General features: G+C 42.9%; 1 protein-coding gene across 4 annotated transcripts in view; it reads left to right on the top strand.

The window, feature by feature from the left end:
* The window catches only part of MTMR2 (myotubularin related protein 2), an 81,354-nt gene that overhangs the window by 45,030 nt on the left and 10,640 nt on the right, over window positions 1-25,684 (top strand). For all 4 annotated transcript variants that reach the window (XM_074957000.1, XM_074956984.1, XM_074957002.1 and 1 more), the window contains 8 exons: window positions 10,888-10,963; window positions 14,327-14,421; window positions 14,572-14,682; window positions 15,485-15,586; window positions 17,127-17,210; window positions 21,722-21,871; window positions 22,713-22,901; window positions 24,032-24,217. In XM_074957000.1, the coding sequence (XP_074813101.1) occupies window positions 10,918-10,963; window positions 14,327-14,421; window positions 14,572-14,682; window positions 15,485-15,586; window positions 17,127-17,210; window positions 21,722-21,871; window positions 22,713-22,901; window positions 24,032-24,217 (963 nt within the window). In that variant the 5' untranslated portion in view covers window positions 10,888-10,917. The remainder of the gene's footprint in view (window positions 1-10,887; window positions 10,964-14,326; window positions 14,422-14,571; window positions 14,683-15,484; window positions 15,587-17,126; window positions 17,211-21,721; window positions 21,872-22,712; window positions 22,902-24,031; window positions 24,218-25,684) is intronic.

The following is a 25,684-nucleotide window of genomic DNA, read 5'->3' as shown; positions in this document are numbered from 1 at the left end:
TTCAAGCCACACAGAGCTCTTCTTCAGGTCTGGGAAAGGTCCCAGTGTCACAGCAAAATGCCAGATGGAACAGATTGTTAGCATAACTAGTTAGCAAATAATGAAAGGGACGGTTCAAGGTACAGTGGTCTGTTAACAACTCTGCAGCATAGGACAAAAGGAAGGGATTAGTGGGATACAGATTGTTGTGAGAAATCATAAATCCAGTGCTTCTGTTCAGTCCATGATTTTTAGTTTCAAAGGCCTTGTCTACACTACACAGTTTTGTCAACAAAAGTCAGTTTTTGTCAGCAAAACAGTGGAGGTGTAAACACTGAAATGCTCCTCCCACCGATGTAACCCTTGCTATGCTGACATAATAAAACCACCTCAATGAGAGGTGTAGGGCTTATGTTGGTGTAGTTAGGGCCACACTGCATTCCTTACATTGGCTGTTGGCTATTGTTTTTGTCAATTTCACGGCTCCGCTGAAGCTGTGAAATTCACAAGAAAGCCAGCTAGAGCCCAGCTGTCCCCCACTTCCCTGGAGAACTGGCTGGTTGGACCCCGCTCCTGCTGGGAGCCGGAGCGAGAACCCTGGGTGGCTGGATCCCGTTCCCAATTGGGAACAGGGAGGCAAGAAGCCCTGGGTGGCTTCCCCACCTCCTCAGCTCCTGGCTGGGAAGGTGGCTGTCTTGTGAATTTCACATCTCTGGAGCCGTGAAATTGACAAGGCTACCTTGCTCCTGGCAGGAAGTGGGTGGGTGTCTGAGAAGCTGGGGCAGCTGCACTTTGCTCCCTGGGGGCAAGAAGCCCTGGGAGGCTTCTCCCCCACTTCTCATTCCTGGTGGGGAATGGGGATGTGAGAAGCCTAGGCGGCTTCCCCCACCCCTGGCGGGGAACAGGGAGGCAAAAAGCCCCAGGTGACTTCCGTCCCCCACCGCCACCCTGGTGTGGAATGGAGAGCTGGGGGGCGGGGGTAAGTCCACCGGGAGCTTGTGGGGCAGCCAGGCTCCTGGTAGGGAGCTGAGAAACCAGGCTCGTAGCTCCCCACACGACCCCTCTTAGGCTGGTGGAAATGCTCTTGGTGAGGATGCGCACCACCAACCCCATGAGGGTAGTGTGGCCATCAGCCACTGCAGTAATTAATGTGGTAGCTGTAAGTCTACCTAACGTAGGTCGACTTATCTTTGTAGTGTAGATGTAGCCTAGCAGAATAATGAAGTGGAGCTTCAATTCATTTCTGGCTTATTACAATAACCTGCAACCCACTAACCCCCTCTTTTTGTCCTATGACTGCAGAGGTGTTAACAGGTCGCTCTATCTTAAACAGTCCCTTACAAAATGCGCTTACTATTTACGCTAAAGAAACTGGTCCACCTTACATTTTGCTGTGGTGCTGGGAGTACCTTTCCCAGACCTGATGACAACTCTTGGCTTGTCTACGCTACCACTTACTTCGTTATAACTTACGTTGCTCACGGGTGTGAATAATCCATATCCCTGAGCAATATAAGTTACACCAACCTAAGTACCAGTACAGACAGCGCTATGTCAGCGGGAGAGCTTCTCCGGCTGACATAACTACTGTTTCTCATGGAGGTGGAGTAATTAAGTTGATGGGTGAGCTGTCCTGTCAGTTTAAAGCGTCTTCATCAGATGTGCTACTCTCTCCCACCAACCAAAGTTGGTCCCATAAGAGATATTACCTCACCTACCTTGCCTCTTTAATGTAGGCAAGGCCTTTGGGAAGAAGCCAGTCACAGCAGTTTTGTTTTTCTCTTGCTCCTCTTTTTCTGCTTCCTAAATAGACTATAAAGTTGGTCAAATGGGACGGACATTCCCCCCACCAAACTGTGTCCTGCATCTTGCAGGACAACAGGCTGGAGTGGGAACTGGACGTGCTTTCTTCTCTAGAACAATAAGCTATCGATGAACAGAGATGCGAAGGACTGAGTGGTTACAGAGACTGAATTATGCTCTTGCCCATAGGCACACTCATTTCTGGAATGACACGCTGGTGACGAGTGAGCAGCCCCTGCCCATGCAATAGTGTTTTTGCTGAGATAGGGCTCAAGTTTCCAGGGCTAGAAATATGGAATATTTCATGAAAGTTGCCATCTCTTTTTACAATTGCCTTGTGATGGGGAAGATTTTGCTTGTTTGAGCAGGATTATCCTTTTCATGTCTTTCCCACTCTCTTTTTATACCTCTGTCATCATACACCAGCCAAACTTCAGGATGCAGAATATTGATTTAATGCAAATTAGATGGGGAAAAAGCCAGACGGGGTCAGTTTTTTGTCTGTTAGATGAAAATAATATCCCCTGAGCGCTCATCTGGTCAGAAGACAGCAGAAGTGACTAACATTAATATACCTGAATGTTTTAATGTAAACTAATGTAAAATACAGAAAAAACTCTGGAATCCTGGATTGTCATCGATAAGGAATGGAAACCTAAAGAGAATAAGCAAATGGCCCTCAGATATTTCCAAGTTCCTAACCAACTGCTGATTTTTTCTTAGCTGCAAAGTTCCTGAATTCTCCTTTCTGCTCAGTAGAACTAGAGAAGATAAGTATTCAGTCGGCTGGAGCAAGAAGCCTGCAGGAGTGTACTCTAATAAGAGTCTTCCTAAGGGTGACTGCATTCAATACTTTGCTAAGATTTGATTTTCTGTGGGTTTAGTTGTCTTTGCACTGGGACAGCTATTTTTTCCTCCTCCTCTTTTTGCGAGTGGTACATGATTGTAGACAAATAGTTGTCATTTCACATCTGGGACTCCTACTTTACTCAACACTAGCTCCTAAGTTAAATTAGTACTTTGATCTGAAAGCCAGTTTTCTATTATTTGCCATAGTTAGCAGAGTGTATCACAAATGTGATAAACTCTGCTCAATCAACCAGAGCATTGATTTTTACTTTTAATTTTATGTTACTTAACAGCTCATTCACAAAAGTTAAACTTGTCTGCCTCAGACTGGAGCTTTGACCTTCGTTAATGTGCATTTTTAGGATTAGTTTATTTATTTCATTGGGAGCTTTAATGGTTTAACCTTTCACTCTAGGAATCTGTTTAACAAATGGAAAATAATTAAAAAGTGGATGCAGAAAGGCCACTGCACTGTCAAAAGATATTGGATAGCTGTTGTTCATGAACAGAACAGTTGTCTCCCAAGACACCATTAGAGCTAAAGAAAGCTCTGTATTAAAAATCTTGGACTTGTTTGAATAGATATTTTCTGTGATATTCTGTGCCAGGGAAGGCTGACGTGTTGAGTAGGTGATGGCTTGCTGGAGGAGGCTGTTGAGACAATTTTTGGAGGCACCAAGCCACATAAACTTGGAGAGAAACAGGAGACCATTCAGCTCCCATTTGGTGGCCCTCAACAATGAATTCCTTTGAATTTCTAACCCTCAGTTCACATTCACATGTCAGTTTGAAGGGCCCAGAAATTACTGCAGCCCAAGAAATGACTGAAGTGCCCTGCACAGCTGGGACTGTGGGGGTTGGTGGAGAGGTTAGTCAAGAAAAACAAAACAAAAATAAACCAGGAAAATACTGCTGTGAGACTATGTTCCCCTCCACTGGAAACCATCTTCATTTCCTTGGTGGCCTTCGTTATTTAAAAAGGACCTAATATTCTGGCCATAAACCTTTTTAAAGATCTCCAAGCCAGTGGCAAGTAGGTAAGTGGATTTTTCAAGCCTTGTTATGCTTACATGAAACATACAAGATGCAACAGAGGGTGAATTTTATTTACTTTGTTTGCTTGCTTGTGTTCGTTCAAGGCTTGGAAAGCTATCACTGGAAGGCACTTGCATTGTACATTTTATCAGATGGTGGTCCTCCACAACAGAGAAAGGCACAGCCTAATATTCTCTGGCTTAATTATAATTGGGATGAGAGTTTTGTTATCTTAAAGCAGGTTGAGAGACTGTCTTCAGCCTGATGTTCTGTTCTAAACTGAATGGAACGCTGTGAGATAATTCCTGTGGGCGGATTGGCCATTGTACAGAATGTTGGATCCCTTGGATGTACCATTTTGAAGTGATCCATATGCCTTTGGTGTTTTGTTCAATTTCCATTTTCACTTGTAACAGCCAAAAGATTAAGACACAGGCATTTCCCTGGGATTAATGACATTCTGGGCTGAATGGTTGTATTCAGCCCATCTGGTCATTAATCCCCAGAAAAGGCCCTGTGGCTCAGTCCTGCAGTTGTCCTGCCATTATGCTTCATAGATAGTCTGATCATGGTATCCCCAGTGATTCTAAAGTAATCAACAAAAGCCCATTTACTCACTCAGTTTATAATTTATTACATTTTCAGTAAGAAACATAGCACAAAAATCCTTCCAAAGTGCTGTTGAAATAGTCCTAAATGACAGCTGAAAATCTCTCCGAAGATGTACAATATTTGCAGAGCACTGTGGGATTTATCTAGTAAACGTAATTACTGTTTTATAGTTGATCTAATTTAGCATTAAGGAAACAGAAGCATCTTGCTAGCAAAATTCCAGAAAAACAATGCCCTCAAAATCTGCTCTGTCTCTGTAGGAAATGTTTTGATTAGTGGAGAAATTAATGCACCAGTGATCAATTATTTTGTTCTTAAATAAGCATCCAGGGCTTGATTTTGCAACCATTCGAGCGAGTGAAGAGCTCTCGCTGACTTCAATGGTGCAGAATTGGGCCTCCAGTATTTATTGTAGCGAATGCGAGGAGACTCCCACTTCCTCCTCCTCCTCCCCCCCCCGAGATCCTTTAATACCCATTTTACAGTATTCTGAGCTAAGAATAGATTTTAGTACATACACCGTGGTAACATTGTCATATGGAGTTTCACTCGAAAGATTAAATGCCATGGAAAAGCTACACAAGGCAGTGGAGAACAGTAAATTCAGGAGGAGAGACTAACTTTGTGCAAAGGTAGCAGATAGATCAAGGAGGAAGATAGGGGAGGAGGCTGTGATACTGTCTTTCGGTGTCCAGAACTGTAAGCCCCTGTGTTACCTCCTGCCTCAGCAAGAGAGAGCTTTGCTGGAGCTTAAACTCTGTGTGTCAGCTCCCTGTCACACCAGTCTGTCCACTGCCCCAGCAAACCCCTTGAGACTCTGTCAGTCTTAACCTTGTCTTGCAGGTGAACCCCAGTTCCTGAACACCCTGAAAGAGCATTCCTCTGCAGCCCTATCTTAGAAATTGCCAAGTCCACTGACTCCAAAGACACAAGCTACACGCCAGAGGATGCACACCTTACTTTAATGTAATAGCACTGAGATGGATTTATTATAAAACAAGAATAAGATTATTAATAAAGACCAGCAAACTAAGTGATACTAAGCAGAGAGAATAGAAACAGAAAATAGTTATGTATAAAACATGCTTCCTAGTGTCTAAAATTTAACAGATTACAATCCTGGTCTCAGGCAATTTTGCACCTATAGTCATTTTTCAGCGTCCGCAACCCACATGGTTGGGGGATCCTCCTGTCACGGATTCCAAGAGCACAGCCCCTTTTGTCCCTTAAGTGATGGGTAACAAAGGAGTCCCCTTTCTTCCCTTTTATAGTCCAGAAAATCTTTGAAATGTGTTCTTTGATGGGTAAATCCAGACAAAGTTCCTCTTCCCTGCTGTTTGTTCTTCGGGGTGCAGGCGCCCAGCCCCTCCTTCATCCTCTGGTCAGTTTGCTTTCTCAATTAGCTTGACCACAGTGTTTACCTTAGATGCAAATATATGTTCATTGTCCTTCGCTTGTAATCAAGCCATGCTATTTTCTCATCCGTCTGTCAGCTTGATCCATGTGGGCAGGTAAATCCACATTCCTTTGTCTAGGGCAGGCTTGTTTCTCAGCTGCATTCAAAATGTATTTCCAGTCCACATACACAACTCTATATACACAACCCATACATGCATCCCACAGTGATATTTGTGACCAGCATGTCACCAGTTTTTATATGCTACCTTACAAGACATTGTTTGGCTAGATATCCTGACAACAGTGTGTTCGGTGCGCCCTTGTCAGTTGGCATACAGGGGCTCTTAAGGTCACAGAAGCCTTAGACTCTGTCAGGAGAGAATGTCTTTAGATTCTTGGTATAAGAGCATTGTTGCTTTTTACATTCTCGGGGGTTAAAGAACATCACATATGCAAAAAGAAAGCTCTCTCTTATTATGTACTTTACGGTAGTATCCAGAAAATTGGGTCCCTGTGTTGCTAGGTGCTGCACAGACACACAGTAAGAGACCGTCCCTGTCCTAACAGCTTATGATATAAGACCCAGATTCAGGGAAGGATCTTTATTCAGGAAAGAATTGAAGTACGCACTTACGCTCAGAAGAACTACATTTTTTTTCAAAAACATTTTGGCTGTAATAATCAGGAATATGATTTCCTTGCATAACCCATTAAAGTAGTTAATTAGATAAAGAGTTTACTGAGGGAGCTTAAAGGGTTACTGGCCTTTTGATACTAGATTTTGAATCCATGGATGTTTTATCAGCAAATAAATTGTTAACTGGAAGATTAATTTTTTTAAATCCATTTTTAGCCCACTCCCTTCTCTGCTCATCCTCTTCTCCTCCCCCCACACACATACTGTCCCAGCTGTCAGTGGCGGGCCATTGGGCAATGTAAAATTGACAGGGAGCTCTGAAAAACGAATGGGTGAGAGTTTAGAGATTGGGAATGCAAAAGGGATTATTACTATTTATAATGTCTGTTCTGGTATTCTGAGGGCCAACTGAGACTGGCAGCCACAGGGTGGGGGAAATGGGTATAATGTATAAGCACAGCAAACAGAGTGATGGTTTGCAAATGCCATGTTAGTGCCACCATTTTGGTCCTTTTTGGTGTGTGTTTTGTTGTTGTTGTTGTTTAAAACCTTTTCGGTGGGGGCTTAGTGAGGAGGGGATTAGCTGGATGAGAAAACCAACAAAAAGGTCAAGTTTAGCTTTGTAAAAGGAGGCTGTTAATCCTGACCATAATGTTGCAGTAGCCATTAAATAGCAGTTTCACATGGGAACCTGTAACCTCCCCTTAAGTTGTGTAACACAAGGAGATGACCGTTGGAGTCAGGACTCAAGTGCACAGGCCAGATTAGACCATGTGGCCTTGGGTTTCATTTCTTGATGATTTACTGTGCAGATTTTGCTGCTCTGAAGTCAGGTAGAAACAACACAAAAAAATTATGTGTATAAACAACTGAGATTTCCTCCCTTTGTCTCCTCCCACTGCCAGCTTCGTAACTGCTTTCTGCCCCAATGGTTGGGGCAGGCTCTCCTTTTTCCTGTGTACTAAGCCCTCTTCCTTTTTCTCCATCAATATCCTGTTTAGAACCCACTTTTTTGGGGTGATCTCCTTACATGGAGCTCATTGCCAGTTCCTCTATGAGTGTGGGGTTGTGAAGTGCTCTCCCCAGCTTCATGTTTGGTTTGCCTGTATTACGGCCCAGTACTGCTCACTCTTACTACTGGGCACTGTCCTGTTAATGTCAATGGGAGAATAAAGAAAAGGAGGACTTGTGGCACCTTAGAGACTAACAAATTTATTTGAGCATAAGCTTTCGTGAGCTACAGCTCACTTCATCGGATAGTAAGCACTGCCTCTGGCAGAAGTGTTAAAAGCATCAAACCCTTAAATCGCCAACTGTTTGGGGGTAGGGAACTTTTCCTGTGTTTTGCATAATGTCGTGTACACGTGTGGTGATCTGTGTTGTAATGATGTTCTCCCGAGATGAAGTTGTCAATTAATACCGAAATTATAAAGAATAATTGGCCCAAAGCTGCTCTGTCACGCTGGAGTAAATCCAGAGTCAACCCATTGACTTCAGTGAAGTTATTGCAGGTTTTCTCTGGTGTGACCGAGAGCAGAATTGGACATAATAATAGGACCCAAGTTGCATTTCTTTACTTTTGCACTTGCTGAGTTGGCTGGTAATAAAGACAGTGCTGCATATTTTTTTCACGGCCTCATTCTAATGCATTTTTTAAAAAATTGCCTCTTTCCCAAGAAGTCTTTGATTTGGTAGTCTTTTCTTGCATGTTAGTCTTTTCTTTTCTCTTCTCTTCTAAATCTCTTGTGAGAAAATCCTGGAACATACTTTTTTTTCTGGGGGTTATTTTGCAGAATGCAGGAAAGTTATTTTTCCTGAAGTTCTGCCATTGGCTGGTCCTACATGAAAGTTGACCACAGACTTGTGAGGTTCCAGAGCACAATTACAGGCAGGCTTGTTGAATGGCCTTTGCAGGGATTTCCTGATCTCAAATAAAAACAGCTCTTTCTCTTTTCTGTTTGAACAAACAAACAAAAGTCTTCCTCCTGCCTTATCCCGTCCCCACTTGCTATGTGTGCGTGTCTCTCTCTTGTCAGTGTAGCTGATATGTGGTGGTGTTGTAGCCATATCGGTCCCAGGATATTAGAGACACAAGGTGGGTAGGTAATATCTTTTATTGGACCACCTTCTGTTGGTGAGAGAGACAAGCTTGCAGTTCTGAGTGTAACCACATATCAAAACAAAATGCAGTTCTTCTGAGGGTAAGCCCATACTCCAGATATTTCCTGAATAAAGATACCCATACGGAGCCATGCTTGTCTCTCTCACCAACAGAACTTGGTCCAGTAAAAGATATTACCTCACCTACCTTGTCTCTGTCATTCAGGGAGATGGATTAGCTATGCTGAACTGTCTCCACTAGGGGGCTGTACCAGCATAGGCATTTGTAGATAAGCTCCTTTTGTAGAGGCAGTTATACCAGTGTAAGGTGCTTTATCCTGGTATCGTTTATTTCGCGTTAGTTGAACCAGAATACCGATATGCCTGTGTCTACGCTGGGGGAGGGGAGAGGCTTCCACTTTAACTATGCTGGTGTAGCTAAAACAGCAAAACTTTTAAGCGTGACAAGGCATTTGTAATAAGTGTTCACGCTGACCCAGATCAGGCATTTCTTGTAGACTTACGCCCATTGCCTTCAGTGAGAGTTCTAATTCTGCTCCCACTTACACCAGTATAAATTAGAAGTGACTCCATTGAAGTCGATAGCATTGGACTGGAATAAAATCAGTTTAAGAAAATAATTTGGTCCATTTGATCATGTTTATAGATGAAATAAATGGTGGTGGAAATCACATGTTGGTAAAGGGTTTGATTTGATGTAACATATGCACCAGGAGGAGCAGGGTGGTGGCATGAAAAACAGATTGGGGGGAGGGGTTAGCTTAAACACAATTTTTGTCACAATCACCACCGCTTAAATCATTTCTGAACTGGGCCCACTAGATGTGCAAGGGAAACAGGAGTGGGTCGAGATTTCTGAAGTGCTTGGTCACACTTCAGAGCGGGGGTTTCTCTCTGCTGCTGGAACACTCAGTGTGGAGTTGAGTGATATGAAGACTACTACTCAGGAACTAAAAAGAGATTTTTAAGTGGAATGCACAAAAGGGAGCAGGGCCAGGAGAGAGGAGGGTAATGAATGGGTAGGCACTGGGGCTGTCAAAAAACTGTTACTCGAGCAAGGAAAAGGAAATTCTGCACTAGCAGGTCATCTTGATAAATAAGCCCTTCTAAAAGCGTATTTAAAAGGTGTAAAACTGGCATCTGTAGACAGCTAGTATCTATCAAATGTCTCTAAAGCAGATAACTTGGTACTGTTGTACTTTTCCTATCTGATCACTGATAGCAAGAAAATTATTTTCCAGGAAAGGGAATGTAAATGTTTCCGTCCACTCTCTCGTGCCACTTTCAGTATGGCTGGTCATTAACTTTAACAGTCCTGCCTGCCTGCCTGCTAATGGATCTAACTTGTGCTAAAGTTTACTTGGGGTTGCATAGACACATCAACCACCCCTCAATCTGCAGTAGTGAGCTTTAATGCATGTTGTCTTAACAAAACTTTTCAGATGATAAGATCTGTCCTGGTTCAGATGCCACAAGCATCAGTGCGTGATGGTGACATCACACGGAACCAAGTGTCCCTTTCTGTTGAAAGGGAAATGGTCAAAAGCATGCACACCCCACATCTGCTGGAAAGTAATTAAGGAATGTTGGGCCAGGACCTGAGCTCTCACTCTGGTCCCTTTGTGCGGCTCCCACTGTGCCCAAGAGGATGGAGAGTTGGAGTGGGGATTCTCCTGTGCAGGGGGAATCCCCAGGTGGCATAAAGATAACGTAGATGGTTCTCTGCTCTTCACTCCTGGGCTCCAACCCCCTGACATAGCAAGGACTGGGAGTTGCAAACTCAGACCTTGTCCTGGTGTATGACTTGGTCAAGTCACTTGGTCAAAACCCGCCTTTGCCATGATGCCTACCAAAAAATTGACAGCAGTTAGGCAGCTGGTGAGCCATGAGCACTGCCTGTTATGTTGACCAGTATTGTCTCATTGTTTTCTTGCACTCCCCTGTTGGTGTGTCTGTGGTCTCATGTCTTATACTGTAAACTCTGGGTTAAAGAGTATCTTTTTGTTCTGTGTCTTTTTGAACAGTGCCTAGCACAATGGGGGTCCTGGTGCAGGACTATGACTCCTAGGCACTATGACAATACAAATAAATAATAATAACTTGGGGTGGGATTTTCAAAAGTGCCTAAGTGACTTAGAAACACAAGCCCTACTGAAAGTGGAGCATGTGCTCCCAAGTCACTTAGGTACTTTGTAAAATCCCACCATTAATCTCTGTGCCTCAGTTCATTTATATAGTGAGAATAATCATAGTTACCATAGGAATCTCATGAGGCTTACTCAGTTCATATTTGTGAAGCACCTTGAGATCTCCAGATGGAAGGTCCTATCAGAGTGCTGAGGGTTTATTACTGTTGATATTATTGACCGATTGCATTACATCAAAAGGGTAAATACTTTTGATATATGAACATTTAATTTAATTCATTTTTTTTCTGGGGTATTTTTGTGTAGGTCCTGAGGGAGTCTAATAAATTGGCTGAAATGGAAGAACCTCCTTTGTTGCCAGGAGAAACCATTAAAGATATGGGTATGTGAGCATGGCTCTAATTGCTTTTTTTTATTGATTAGACCGAATTTCCATAATCCCTAGTATGTGTTGAATGGATTCGTTGTCACCCACAGGCATGGGCAAGCTAACTACAGTCTGCCTAGTAGTCAAATTTGTCCTGCAAGTCGGTGTCTAGACCTGTCTGTGTTTCCTTTTACTGAGACAACTGGAAAGTTTGCAGTCTTAGGGTTCTTGGGTTTGATTTTGTTCTGGCTTTTTTCATTCAGGCTCTTTGATGTGCTTGAGCACAGTAGGTTTGCTGGTGAATTCCATGGAATGAAATTCTAACCAAACCTCGCATGCTTTGATTTGTCTCGGGGGTTCTAAAATGGGACATCTCATAAATAACAGCATGGATAGTTGACTTGCCATGCTGGTCTTTTCCCTTGCCTCGTTCCCTTCCCCTAAAAAATGACCTTATGCAGTCTTGGAAGAATAGATCGTTGCTGAAAAGCTCATGTCCTTCCCCAAAAAACTCCAAACGTTCAGTAATAATCAGTGGCTGGAGACTGACATTTAAACCAGCGTGTCCCCCATGGGTGCATGTTATTTCTCACATGTGGGTAGTTGTTAAATATCTTTAGCTATTGAGGGGTTGCAGACATTTCCGAGGAACTCTAAGGACAACTCCTCCGATTTCTTGGCTGAGTAGACATGCTCTGGACGGCTCCTAGGGAGCCATTTAAATATAGAGTCACTAGTATTTGTATCTGTTTGTAAAAGATACTGCAGAGTATATAGGTACTAAAAACAAAATACAGAAAGATGGCATGTGCTAAAGGTTATAATAGGGAATTACAGAATTTTCAAACCAATCTACAGGATTCCATAGCTGAGATACCTTTTTCCATTCAGTGCTATTGAGTTTGAGTCCTTTCTGTAGACCCCTATAGGTTTCATTCCAATTCCATTGTATAGGAGTTTTCCATAGGGTTGGTTTTATTTACTTTTGAAAATGTTTTTTGCCCCGTAAATGGTTTAGATTCGCTTCACTATTTTAGAAACTCTACCGAGATGCTTTTTTTCCTCCCTATTATTTGGTTTCAAATATTTCCTCTTTTTTTGTAAAATGCCTTTGGGATCTGTAGTTGAAAAACACTCTGTAAGAACTAAGTATTTATTATTTTAATTAGAACTGGCCAAAAGTATTCAAAATTTGCAAATTTAACAAAATGGTTGATCAGAGTTTCAGTGAGAAAACAGGTTGCAATTTTCAACAGTTTTTTCCCACAAAAATGTCTCTGCTCCCTCGTTTACTCCAACCCCCGCCTCCACCCTCTCCAAGAACCGTCAAGTAACCAATCAGGACTTTGTCTTGCCCAGGGGCGGGCAAACTTTTTGGCCTGACGGCCACATCGGGTTTCCAAAATTGTATGGAGGACCAGTTAGGGGAGACTGTGTCTCCCCAAACAGCCAGGCGTGGCCCAGCCCCCGCCTCCTATCAGACCCCCCTGCTTCTCGCCCCCTGATGGCTCCCTCGGGACTCCTGCCCAATCCAACTCCCCGGATGTTTGGCCCGCGGGCCGTAGTTTGCCCACCTCTGGTCTAGCCTCTCAATATAGGAACTTATCAATGTAATTTCTGACTTGGCTTAAGGGGTCAGTAATGAGCAACACAAACTGCTTCAGACCACACCCCTGTCCTGCCCCATCGACCTTTGAGCTGAATGCACTTATTCCACCCAGCATCCAACAATAGCACCCTGGGGAACCCAGTGATCCCCACGTGGCAGCCACGCTCTGTCGCCAGACTGCCAGGCAAGCTCTCCCACTGACTTCACTGGGAGTCACATGCCGTGACAAATGGGTCCAGTAGGGTTTTGAAGCTGGAGTTTCTAAAGGAGGTCTGTTCTTTGCAAACTGCTTGGATTTGGCAGCTGTAGTCAATAAGCCTTTTCTGAAAAGATTGTTTGTGCCTCTGATGGTGAGGGAGTGCTGGTACCTCTCATTGCAGAGTGCTGCAAGCCAGTGCCGTTGCACAGAGCCTGCAGAGTGTTTTAGTGACACGAGATGTAGCGTGGCACTGACTGAAGGTGGGGGGGTGCGGGTAAAAAGTCACTTGACTGTTGGCATTTTTAACTGACATGAAACAGAAGGGTTGCTACGGGAAGTGTTCCCAGTAGAGAGCCAGCAGCACCTCTTGCCTAGAATGAATGAGAAGCATTGACCGCCTTTTCAGAAGGGGACTGTTTTGAGTCATCATCACTCAAACCAAAAAATAATCGTGTGTGGCAGATTGACTTTATTGCTGAATTAAAGATTAAAATCATTGGCAGTTGGCAAATAAACTCCTTCAGTCAGATCCAGAGCTGGGTAAATTGAAGCCAATGGAGCTATGATGATTTGTACCAATCAAATGCAGAAGTTCACTGTCTCAGAGTTAATTGAAGGATCAGGACCTACGCATGCGAAAAGCAGCCGTGGGAAAAGTGGCTTCTTGCATTTATGACGATATCTGAATTGGTATCACAGCACTGACCAGGATCAATGTTTAGTTTCATGCTGATTTTTACACAACATTAGCTATTTGCCCTTCAGGGCAGTGATGGTCTCTTTTCTATGTTTGTGTCATTCCAACACAACAGGGGCCCCAGTCCTGATTAGGGTGTTTAATAAACTTTAATAGTTTAATAACGTTTTTAAAGTTTTTAAACTTTAATAAACTTTAATAGTAATCTTTTTTTTTTTTTATGAATCAACTGTGTAACCATATGTAACTTCTGGTTTCTTCTCTTTGTGAACTGTTTTATTTTGTCCCCCGCCCCACTTCTTTTTTCTAGTTATAAATTTACAACACATTTCATCCATCTCATCATATGCACCTATACAAAGATCAAAGGATTGAGATTTTTTTTGCATGCTAGTAATAAAACAAATGTCTCTTAAAATTGCACAGTTGTTCCACAATGTTTCAGTGTTAGTGTGGTGCATGATTTTTGCAAAAACTTAAAGACTCTTCCTTTGCAAACTTCTACCTTATTTCTGGATAAGTATTGACTAGACGGTGATATTGAAAGCAATGTGTGTAGCCTAGAGATGTGCTTACATGGTGGTATTTGTATGCAGGTTCAGTTTCATACCAGAGCACAAATAGCCTTTACTTTGAACCCTTATTTTATAACTGTAATGGAAATTGCACTCATAAATCTGGGCAGGATTGTGTAACCCTTGATCATACCTGGGAGCACTTGCTCATGCAAGGAGTGCCATTGATTTCAGTGGGACTGCCCATGTGAGTAAAAGTCGGAAAACTGTAAATGTAAGTTACTACTATTAGGTTTTTGCTCCCATAGATTCACCTTAAACTTGCACTAGCTGCTTTTCTCTTTCTTTCACTTATTAGCCAAAGATGTGACTTACATCTGCCCATTCACTGGAGCTGTAAGAGGAACCCTGACTGTTACAAACTACAGACTATATTTCAAAAGCATGGAAAGGGTAAGCTTTGTAACCATTTGATTCCTTTGTCTTCTGTATGTTCTGAAGCGCTGGACCCGCCGTTATGACTGTAAAAATAGCGATTATATGTTTTGGTGGTTGGTTTATTTGTTTTTTCCTTTTAAACTAACAAATTTCAACTGTCTCCAGGACCCACCGTTTGTCCTAGATGCTTCTTTAGGTGTGATCAACAGAGTGGAGAAAATTGGGGGTGCTTCCAGCCGTGGTGAGAATTCGTATGGGCTGGAGATTGTCTGCAAGGTAAGTGGTCCTGGGGAGAAGATTTCGAAGTGAGCTGTAGCTCACGAAAGCTTATGCTCAAATAAATTGGTTAGTCTCTAAGGTGCCACTAGTACTCCTTTTCTTTTTTGTGAATACAGACTAACACGGCTGCTACTCTGAAACCCTTTTTAGAGAAGGTGTCCCGCTGCCTGGTATGGGACACAGCTAAGAGTGCCAAGCTCAGATTGCCAGAAAACAGGGCTTGTTCCCCAAACTGGTGGTACACTCTATAATAAAATTTCAGCAAGCCAGTGACAAATGTATGCTTCCAAAATACTATACTAGTTATTATGGAGCCACAGACAGTTCCCTTCAGGCCCTCTAGCCCCTTACGCACCACCAAGACTAACCAGACTTCTGTGATAAATGATTATTAAAACCAGAAATCACATGTTTGGTTCATCTAGTTCCAAAGAACCAGACACCCACCCCAGGTCAAAATATACTTCAGATCTTATCCAAAAACCACATTGGTAGCCAATCCTTTAGTAAACTAAAGGTTTATTAATACAAAAAAAGGGAAGAGAGTTATTAAATGGTTAAAGTACATCATATACATCTCATACACATCACAGTTGATTTCAGAGTTTGTAGACCAAGATAATAGCAGTGATGTTAAATCTGCTAGCTTGCAATAAGTCTCTCTGCATCACCCAAAAGATTGGGGGGGCCTCAGTCCATTGTTCAAAGCTTCCCTTTGTTAGAAATCATAATCCAGAGATGTGGAGCAGGGAAGAGGCAAAGAGGTGGTGTCACAGTCTCCATTTATATCCTCTTCTAGGACATTCGAAACTTACGGTTTGCTCATAAACCTGAGGGACGAACTAGGCGATCCATATTTGAGAACTTAATGAAATACGCTTTTCCAGTATCCAATAATTTGGTAGGTATTTCTCCTGCTGTTACCAGAAGATGCAGATTGTTGGTGCACAGCTTTGTTCAGATAATGCACTATTTTTATGGGGCGATTTTATTTGTGAGAGGAGAAATGCTGATATTAAATCCTTTTTGGGTATGTCTACACTGTGCCAGCTGACTTGGGCTAAGGGGCTCAGGCTAAGAGGGTGTTTAATTGCAGTGTAGACGTTTGGGCTTGGGCTGCAGCCAGAGCTCTGGGACCCTCCCATCTCTCAGGGTCCTAGAACCTGAACATCTACAGTGCAGTTCAACAGCCCCTTAGCCCGAGTCAGTTGGCACAGGCCTGCCGCAGGTTTTTAATTGCAGTGTAGACGTACCCTATGTGGACAAAATGCTGCTTAGATCGAGGTCTTCTGGAATTCTAGGTGTGTTGAAACGACAGGTGGTCTGGTTTAGTGATTAAAGCCCAAGAGCAGGAGTCCCGAGATTGGATTCTGTTCCTGTATCTGTCACAGACTTCCAAGATGATCTTGGGCAAGTCACTTTTTTGTCTCATTTTCCCATTTCTAAAATAATAATAAATTGCTTACTCCCCAGGAGTGCTGAGACTTTATTAATTAATATCTGTAAAGCACTGTGATGTTAAATGGAAAGTATTCTTTAAGTGTAAATTATTATTATTATTTATTAATAGTTATTAAATGCCCGTACGGCCTCAAAGCCTGCTCTACTAAAGTCAATGGGAGTCTTTTCATTGATTTCATGGCAGTTAGAGCAGCAGTTTGTCACATTTTACATGAAATTATTTGAGCAAATTTCATAAATTCCCCAATCCTGCAACTTTGTGTGCATGTTCATTCTGTGCCTGCATTGTGGAGACCCACTGATGTGAGCATCAGTGAGAGAACTCCCCTGTGCCACACTTGAGTGGGACCTACTTATTTCAGCGGGGCTCTGTGCAGACAGATTGCTGCGTCCACTTGCAAGAAGTTGCAGGATCATGCCATATTTTGTAACTGAAATATAGTATATTCTTCATGTGCAAAGGAAATGCAACTCCTCTGTGTCACTGTACAATTATTTGAGAAGCCTGGGTGGGGACTTTTCTCACTGATGCTCACATGCTTGTAATGGAGCAAAATGTTCAGGATACAATGAAATCTGTCAGAGGTTCACAGTCAATATTTGGCTGACTACTCTCGCATCTGCAGAACAGCTGGTCCGTTCAAGGATGTGATGACCATGCAGTTGTTGCTTTAGTAAAGGATGCACTTCTCCCTAATGTGTGAGAGGAGCCTTCTTGCCACACAAGTCATTTTCTTTTAATAATAAACACCTTTTGTCCCTGTGATGTAGGAGGTAATAGATCAGTGTGATAATTACATGGAGGAATGTACATTGGTGCGTTAATTACACTGTAGAGCGGGCGTGTCAATTACTTTACAAAGGCTTGAAGAAAAGTAGTGTAGTAGAAACAAAAGAAGAGTCACCGGTTATTATCTGAGATGTCAGATAACATGGAAAATGAACTTTGAGTATTTAATGGTAAATGTTCTTTCTCTCAGCCCCTTTTTGCATTTGAATACAGAGAGGTTTTCCCTGAAAATGGCTGGAAGGTGTATGACCCTATTTTGGAGTACAGAAGACAGGTAGGTGCTCGTTTCACATCCTTGCTCCTGTACGTTATTCTCGGGAAGGTAAGGTCTTGGCTGGAATAGAATTACTGATGGTGTGTAAGGAGGAAGAACCCAACCCAGAAGTGTCTGCAGGGTCAGGGCAGTGGTCAGCATATTTCAGTAACTGACAGCAGAGGTCCAGCCCCACAGGCAGTAACAACACCTTAAACATTAGTGTAAAGGGGACTCAGGTTGCTGCTATTTTCCTGATAACGTGGTAAAAACACCTGTGGCCCCTGTCTACACTGTTGGCTACAGAGGTGCTGGCAGCTGCTGAAATGAGTGCTAATTTTGCTAGTATAGGCACAAGTCCATTGAACTTTCTAGGGTATGTCTACACTTAAAACCACGACCATGGTTCTCCCATCACTGTAGTTCATGCGCCTGCCCGAGAGGCAGTTGTTAGGTCGATGGAAGAATTCTTCTCTCAGGCTAGCACTATTTACACCAGGGGTAAGAGGGTTTTTCACACCCCAAGAGATACAGCTATACCAATGTAAGTTTTCAGTGTAGATCAGCCCCTATTTAATGATGGGTGTTACGGTTTTCCTATCATGCTTTAATTAGTTTTAATCCTTTTTCTAGACATTTACAGTTTCCTAAGGGTTTTTTCTTTTTAAATAAAAAAATGTTTCTTTAAAGCGTTTTTTTAAAATGTTTTAAGTAGGAAGTTGGAAGGAGAAAATCCATATAAATGTTGTAATATATACTGTACATTGTCTTGGGGGCTATTTTAAGGGATCAGCCTACGCAGGGTAAGGTACAAATGTCCGTAGCCTGGAACAAAGGTTTGGAGTGTATCCAGACTGGCCTTTACAAAGGTGTTAACTACTTTGAGTTACTTGGCAATAGTTAACTTGAGGTAACGAACTCTAGGGGTACGTCTACATTGCAATAAAAGACCCATGGTGTGGCCATACTGGCCTGGGTCAGCTGACTTGGGATTGCGGGGCTTGGGCTGCCAGGCTATAAAATTGCAGTATAGACATTCAGGGCGCAGGGTGGGGGAACCCTACCAACTTCTTTCTAGTGTAAATACTGCCTAGGATTATGTCTTCTCTGCAAGAAAAGTGGGTTATTTGCATTGAGATAGCTCTCTCAATGTAAAATCAGAGGGGAGACAACGCACAGGTATATATCTAGTTGAGATCAACCATCTTTCTTTCCCCCCCCACCCCATCCCTCAAGCCTAGGGTTTACCTTGACTAGTTACATTAAGGTAAAAATTACAAAGCCTGTCTCCTCTAGGATGTTACATCGAGTTAGCTATCTCAGTGTAAAAACACACCTGGGTTTTGCAGTGAAGACAAGGCATGATCTGAATTCTGACTGTGATGGAAGGTTTGCTTAGGTCCTGAATCATGAGGGTATTTGTCCCTTGCCAAACTTTGGGGTATTTTGATCTATTTATTTATTGCTGTTTGTAACGCTGGATGTTCTCATTGTCTGGGTCTGTATAAGTAAGTGTCTGATCCTTGTTTTGAATCTTTACTTGAATCTTATTGAATGCATCGGATAATGTGTAAATAATATGATATTCTTGTTAAAATAATAACTGTCCATTAATAAATCAGTATTGTGTTCCTGGCATGGTACTGGGATTTGTGCATACTGTAATAAAACTGGGATAATATAGCAAATTCGATAACGAGATTACCTGTCTGTGACCATATGAAGTGTGAACAGAAATCACAGAGGCAAAATGTATGTGTTATCTAGAGAACCTCTGGAATGGATTTAAAAAAAATTCTGGGAGAGCTGGTCTTGGCACAAGCAGTGCATTGATTCTACAGGGACCCCATGGTCTTGCATCTTAATTGGCATCTCACGGACCAAGTGGATCTTTTCCCGCTGGATGCGGGAGTAGAGGGCAACAAGTAGAAGCCAGCTGTCAGGCATTCAGAAAAGGCCTGACTTCTGGAGGAGGATAGGGTTGCCAATGCCAGATGTGTTTGAAACCATGGATGTGATGTGATCTCTTCAAATTTGTATAAATGATCTAGAGGAGATGGCTACAATAGAGATCCTGGAGATGAGGAAGGATCTGCTAAGTGAACCCCAAACTACTCTGTAAAAGTCCCTGAGAAAAGAGAGAAACGTGTAACTTATTAAAAATTATCAATCACATAAAACGACGGAGAATAATAAACAACGTATAGAGAACAAAAGGACCTCAGAGAGGTCTTGGGTCTGAGTTGGTAATTGAGATCATATGTGGCAAATTAAATTTCAAACTGAAATCGCTCCCTGATTTTTATTACACGCTGACTGGCAAAATATGAAACAGAACTGCCAAATGAGTAAAATTCCGCTAAGCCCAAAAGGCTTCTAGATGACTTCGGAATAACGTAAAGCTTTCAAGTTTCAAACAAGGTGGGGAGCAATTGGAAAATCTTACAAGGGGTTCTGAAGCTCGAAATGTGTGATGTTTCCCCAAGGAAGGTGTGCTGGAGTGATGCTATGCTCTGGTTAGATGCGTGGTGGAACCACAGCATGCAGGTTTCAGAACAAACAAATAGGAAAAGATACTTGAAGCGGTGCTGTAGAGGGAAGAGCATCAATGCTTGCCTAGAAGCAGAAAGGTAGAGAAAGAGAACAGATTTTTAAAAGGGAACATTTCCTAGGAAGGGAAAACAGGAATTGATCGGAAAAACGATTCAAAATCAGGCTTAGTGTAGAATCTTCCCTCAATTAGACTCTGATTCAGTAAAGCATTTAAGCACGTGCTTAACTTTAAGCATGAGACTAGTGGTTTGGGTTATGCTTAACTTTAAGCACATGTGCTTTATGGGATTGTGGCCTTCGCACCCCATCTGATTCAATGGCTGCACTTTCACCATGTGACCAGCAGGGGGCATGATTCAGGTGAATAAAAGTTCGTATGCTGCATGTTTAGATGATGTGAATGTAAGTAACGAGAGATTAAAAAATAGCATGAGTCAATACTATGAGGCAGATAGTGTCTGGCCCCTGAATGGAGGGGGCATAAGTTGCTTTCCTCCCTGTGCCCTCATGCAGGGACTCTGCACAGATGCGGCTCTTGATGCTCCTGAGTTCAGGGACTGCAAGTGGTGCGAGCCTACCTGGAGAAGATAAGCCGTCTCCCTTCCAGACATCTATACCTCTCTGTATGTCAGCTTGTCTCCCTGTCAAATCTCATTGACCTGCTCCCTGCTTCAGGGAGTGTCACTTTAAATCTTGCTCAGTCCTTTAATCACCTCCCCTCACAGGAATCCAGTCCCTTTGTAACTGTTTATAGCCCTTTGATCTGCTAATGCCCCACTTTAGGAAAACAAGGCATGTAACTAGACAGGAGGTAGGAAGGGTCCTTGCAACTCATAGCCTCCCTCATTCTCTTCCAAGTGTGTACCAGGATGTTCTCATCTGGGAAGCCATTGTGTTGACTTCCTGCTCAGCCCCCATTGAATTCAAGCATTACAGGCATATAATAAACATTCCACTGCTCCCAATACAAGTTAGATCAGTACAATCATACAGGAAATTCTAATAACCCACCATAGTTATACAGTAACCTCACCTTGCTGACCAGGTCCCTTTCAGGGTTCATAAAATTCTTCCATCTCAGTATTCTTAGATTATTACATACTAGTTCCACAACTGCTACACAGGGTGCTATAGGAAAAGGTGCTTCTGGATCCCAGAATTCCTGGGTGCAGCCACATGCCAAAACAGTTATGTCAAAACAGCATTGGTGTATGGACACCCTAAACCAGAGCTTGCCAGTTCCTTATGAGAAGCCCCAGTTGGCATGGGGGACTGGTTGATGGGAACCCCACGTCCTCTGAACCATGTCCTGACACAGTTACTAACATTGCTCCTTTATTTTCTCTCTCCTTTTTCCATTGTCTGTCTCCCCCACCCCCACCCCCTTCTCTTTTCCATGTGCTTTACTGACTCTTCTCCCTTCTGGTCTCTCCTCCACCTTGTCTGGTGGCTCCCATCCCCACTCACCAAAAAGGGGTGCGTGTTGTGAGCATCACTGGGGTGCTATCCAAGGTTGATCTGAGTGACAGAGAAGACGAGAAGCTTGGGCTGGCCGGCTCCTGTCCTGCGCTCTGTTCCTGCAGCCAGTTACATTAGGGGCCACAATGGGAGCAGGGAGAAAGTTGTTGTCAAAGCATTGCCTCACCTGTTTCACAATGTATTTTCCGTGTGTGATGTGGATTTGGATCTTGTAGTTTTACCCACCCTCACTGATATTCTCCACTGCTTGGTCTCCCATGAGCTAAATCACTGTCCCTCTTGCAGGGGAGTACTTTAGCAACCCCATCACAAAGACTAGAGATAACCGGCCATTTCATACAACTTGCATTGCTGCCATATGTTTCCTTCCTTAATACAGACACGCTTGTATGTGACCTTGAATTTAAATTCTTAGAAGTGACGGCAAAGTCCGCTGGTCTCTTTCCTTGGGCTGGGGACCCTGTAGTAGTTGATTTTCTTAACTACTATTTCATATGCAGGGAATTCCCAATGAAAGCTGGAGAATAACCAAGATAAACGAGCGCTACGAGCTGTGTGATACATACCCTGCCATTCTAGTCGTGCCCGTGAATATTCCCGATGAAGAATTAAAGAGAGTGGCATCTTTCAGATCAAGGGGTCGCATACCAGTGAGTATAACAGAGGAAGACACTTCGATGTGGTTTTATAAAGACCTTTGTACCATAAATAATGCAATGATCAGACAAAGAGGATGCCAGGGAGCAAACTCAAATGGTTGATGGATAATAAATGCAACGGGAAGACTTCTGCAAGGAGTTTGAAGGCAGCATTTTCATGAAAGAGACATAAACTAAACTGAAGTGCTAAGAAGATAAGAAAATTGAACTAAATCCAGACTGCAATACAACTTAATTTTCTAGGGTACAAAATTAGCCCTTTTAATTCAAAATTTTCTGCCTTTTCTGATTTTTGGGGGGTAACTGAATACTTTTTTTCTGAAGTCTTATATTACGGTTGAGGAAGACTCTTATTAACATCAGGTTATAAATAAAGAATGCCATAAACATTACCTTTATTATTTCAGCAGCAAGCCAATATTATGCTATTTGCTTCACAGGTATATAAAAAGATAAGTCCCTGCCCAAAGGAGCTTACAGTTTAAATGGGGAAAATTAAAAAAAAATTCAGCACAATGGGCATGCGTGAAAAAGGGTGTGTCTTACTGAGCACATAACTGAATGACAGGAGAATTAGCTGTGTTACATTTAAAAGCCAGGTTTAAGCATATTCTTACATTTGTAAGTGGGTCCAGATTTGGGAACGTACAGAAGTGAAAGAACAAAATACAGGACGGTGCTGTCACTTTAATTCAGTCACGACTTAATTTGATCCAATCCTCTGGAACCAAACCAAATACAAGGAATGGATCCAACAGAATCAGTTACAGATCAATCATTTCACTATCCTACTGAATTCCTGTCTCCATTTTTTTCCTGTGTATTGTGAAAGGTTTTGTCATGGATTCATCCCGAAAGCCAAGCTACGATCACGCGCTGTAGCCAGCCGATGGTTGGAGTGAGTGGAAAGCGAAGCAAAGAGGATGAAAAGTATCTTCAGTCCATCATGGATTCCAATGCTCAGTCCCATAAAATCTTCATCTTTGACGCGAGGCCTAGCGTTAATGCCGTAGCCAATAAGGTTAGATGTGCTCTCTCAGCAGCAGAGGATGTTGCAATTCAGAGCTAGCCTACTGCCCTCCTTTAATATTATCCGTGTGGACGAAGATGGGGTTGCCGTGGTAGAATTGTTGCATTGACAATGGCTCCAATTGTGCAGCTAGATCTGTGCAGGCAGACCCTTGCCACCTGCACAGAGTCCTGTTGATGTCAGTGGAACTCTGTGTAGATGGAAGGATCCACCTACATGAATCCAGTTGCAGGATCAGGGCCTCAAACTGTAGAGGAAGAAAAGACCCCTAAGCCAGCCACAGAGGGTTTAAGAACAGGCTTTGTTCAGGGTGTTTTGTTCAGAACAGAGATTCTGGCACCTTGAATCTTGGATGCTTCTGTTTTTCTGTGCCCAGCAGCTTGGGCCTGTTTCTGAAAGTGTTGAGCACCCTCTGTGCATATTGTCTTTAACAGGACCATTGAAAATAGGGCCTGAGATGCCTCGAGCTGGGCACCTGAAATCCATGGTCGCTTTTGAAAATGTGATGACCTGTCGTGTGATTTATCAGAGTCAGACAGTCAGTGGAATGACTAATAAAGCAGCCCAGGACCAGACCCGTGTTTTAATGTTGTTACGTAGCATACAATAGATATCGAGCTTTGTTTACATGCAAGAATCCCTTTTCTGCCTAGGATCTGGATTTTCTCTATGTTCTTCACCCTTTAAAGGGCAATTACCAGTGGGGAAAATGCAGCCCTTCCCATAGGATCCCAAAGTGGGACTGCCAGACTGTAGCATAGTGAGTCTGATGAATTTGTAACTTCAGCAGTGGTAACTAATAATTATCAAAAATAAAAATTAACCTTTGTATATGATATTCAGCAGTTTAACATAGGTACAAATTATAGTATTAAGGAAAAACCATTTCTGCAGGAAAAATCTATTAAGATTATGTACAGGAATAGCCTTGTCCCTGTTTGTAAAATGAATACAATGCATAGGTCTGTTTCCTGCTTTCTTTCATCAGGATTTTGGATAGCCTATTTGTAATTGTTTTGATAATACAGGACAAATATTATTTGATATGTAAATGCTACTGGGTTGAAAGACCAAACACAATTTTGTTGATGATTTTCTATGGGTTTGTTTTTGTTTCCCAGGCTAAAGGAGGGGGCTATGAAAGTGAGGATGCCTATCAGAATGCAGAATTAGTTTTCTTGGACATTCACAATATTCATGTTATGAGAGAATCATTGAGAAAACTGAAGGAGATTGTATATCCTAACATTGAGGAGACTCATTGGCTGTCCAATTTGGAATCGACTCATTGGCTGGAACATATCAAGGTGTGCATGTGTGTTAGTATCCGTGATGTATCTATCTATCTAACTGAAAGGAGGGGTCATTCTACTTTCTGCTTCTATAAAAGCAGAAGAGTCTGTCTACTCCTGGGGCAGTTGCGAAGCAGCTGCTACTTTGTGTTTCATTTCAGACTCAGAATATTACAGAATAAGACCCTCATCCTGCAAAGACTTACACATGTGCTTAACTTTATGCACTCTCAGGAGTTCCATTGCGGTCAATGGGAAGTTCATTGGGACTCATAATGAGTAAAGTTAAGCACATGCATATAGGTAAGCACATGTTGGGATTGGGGCCAAAGTCCAAGTGTTCTCTCTCACAGAGACTTTATATTAGTTCTTTCTTTCATTCTTGTTTTTCTTACTCTCTATAAAAGTAATCTGCACTAAAAATATGTTTTTCACTTTGTATGGGAGAAAATGTAATGGCACCAGATAAATTATTAAGTTGTTTTCATCCCCCAGAGGGAAATCTTTTAAAATAAGATTCTCTATAATCCTGATAAACCAAGAGAGAGAAAGAAATGAGGGGCCTATTTGTGTAAAGTGCTGAGTACCATCAGCTTCCCCTGCTTTAGGTGGGTATTAAGGGCTCCCAGTTGCAAACAGCCCTAGAGAGAGAGGGAAAAAAAGCCATTTATGTATAAATAAGAAGCTTCCAGCTGCCACATTAACATAGATTTTTGCTAGATTTGGCCTACGATTTTTATCCTATGTTGTTGTTTCACTGAAAATCAGCAAGGGTTTTTCCTCTCCAGAATGTAAACTTGGTATGTGAGTACATACTACACAGTTTTTCCCAGGGAAAGCCAGTAGTTTCAAGTCTAAAAGTAGGAGGTAGCAAGCCAAATCTTTGGGAAGAGTAGTACACTATGTTGTTTGTCCTGCACTGTTCCTTACAGCTGAATAGTTTGATGTCAGCTGTTCAGTTGGCAGAACATATTTAGCCAAAGTAAATCAGTATTCTATGGGTGCGTGTGTTTATAGATAGAAATTTTGGGGGGTGAATAACCTATTAATGTAAAAATGTCTAATGCACTAACACAAGGGTGGGCAAACTTTTTGGCCCGAGGGCCACATCTGGGTGGGGAAATTGCTTGCAGGGCCGGGGCAAGGGGCTGAGGTGCGGGGGTGGAGTGCGGGGTGTGGAAGGGGGTGCGGTGTGCAGGAAGGGGCTCAGGGCAAGGGGTTGGGGCAGAGGAGGGGTGCGGGGCATATGAGGGGGCTCATGGAAAGGGGTTAGGGTGCAGGAAGGGTGCGGGGTGCAGGAGGGGGCTCAGGCAGGGGGTTGGGGTGCAGGAGGCGGCAGGGGGCTCAGGGCAGGGAGTTGGGGTGCGGTGTGCAGGAGGGGTTCAGGCTCCGGCCCAGCACCACTTACCTAGAGCGGCTCCAGGGTGGCAGCAGCATGCACCGGGGCCAGGATGGGATCCCTGCATGCTTGCCCCGGTGCCG

The sequence above is a fragment of the Natator depressus genome, chromosome 1 (assembly GCF_965152275.1).
Source record: "Natator depressus isolate rNatDep1 chromosome 1, rNatDep2.hap1, whole genome shotgun sequence".
NCBI lineage: Eukaryota > Metazoa > Chordata > Testudines > Cheloniidae > Natator > Natator depressus.
This window is presented reverse-complemented; position numbering and strand designations above follow the sequence as displayed.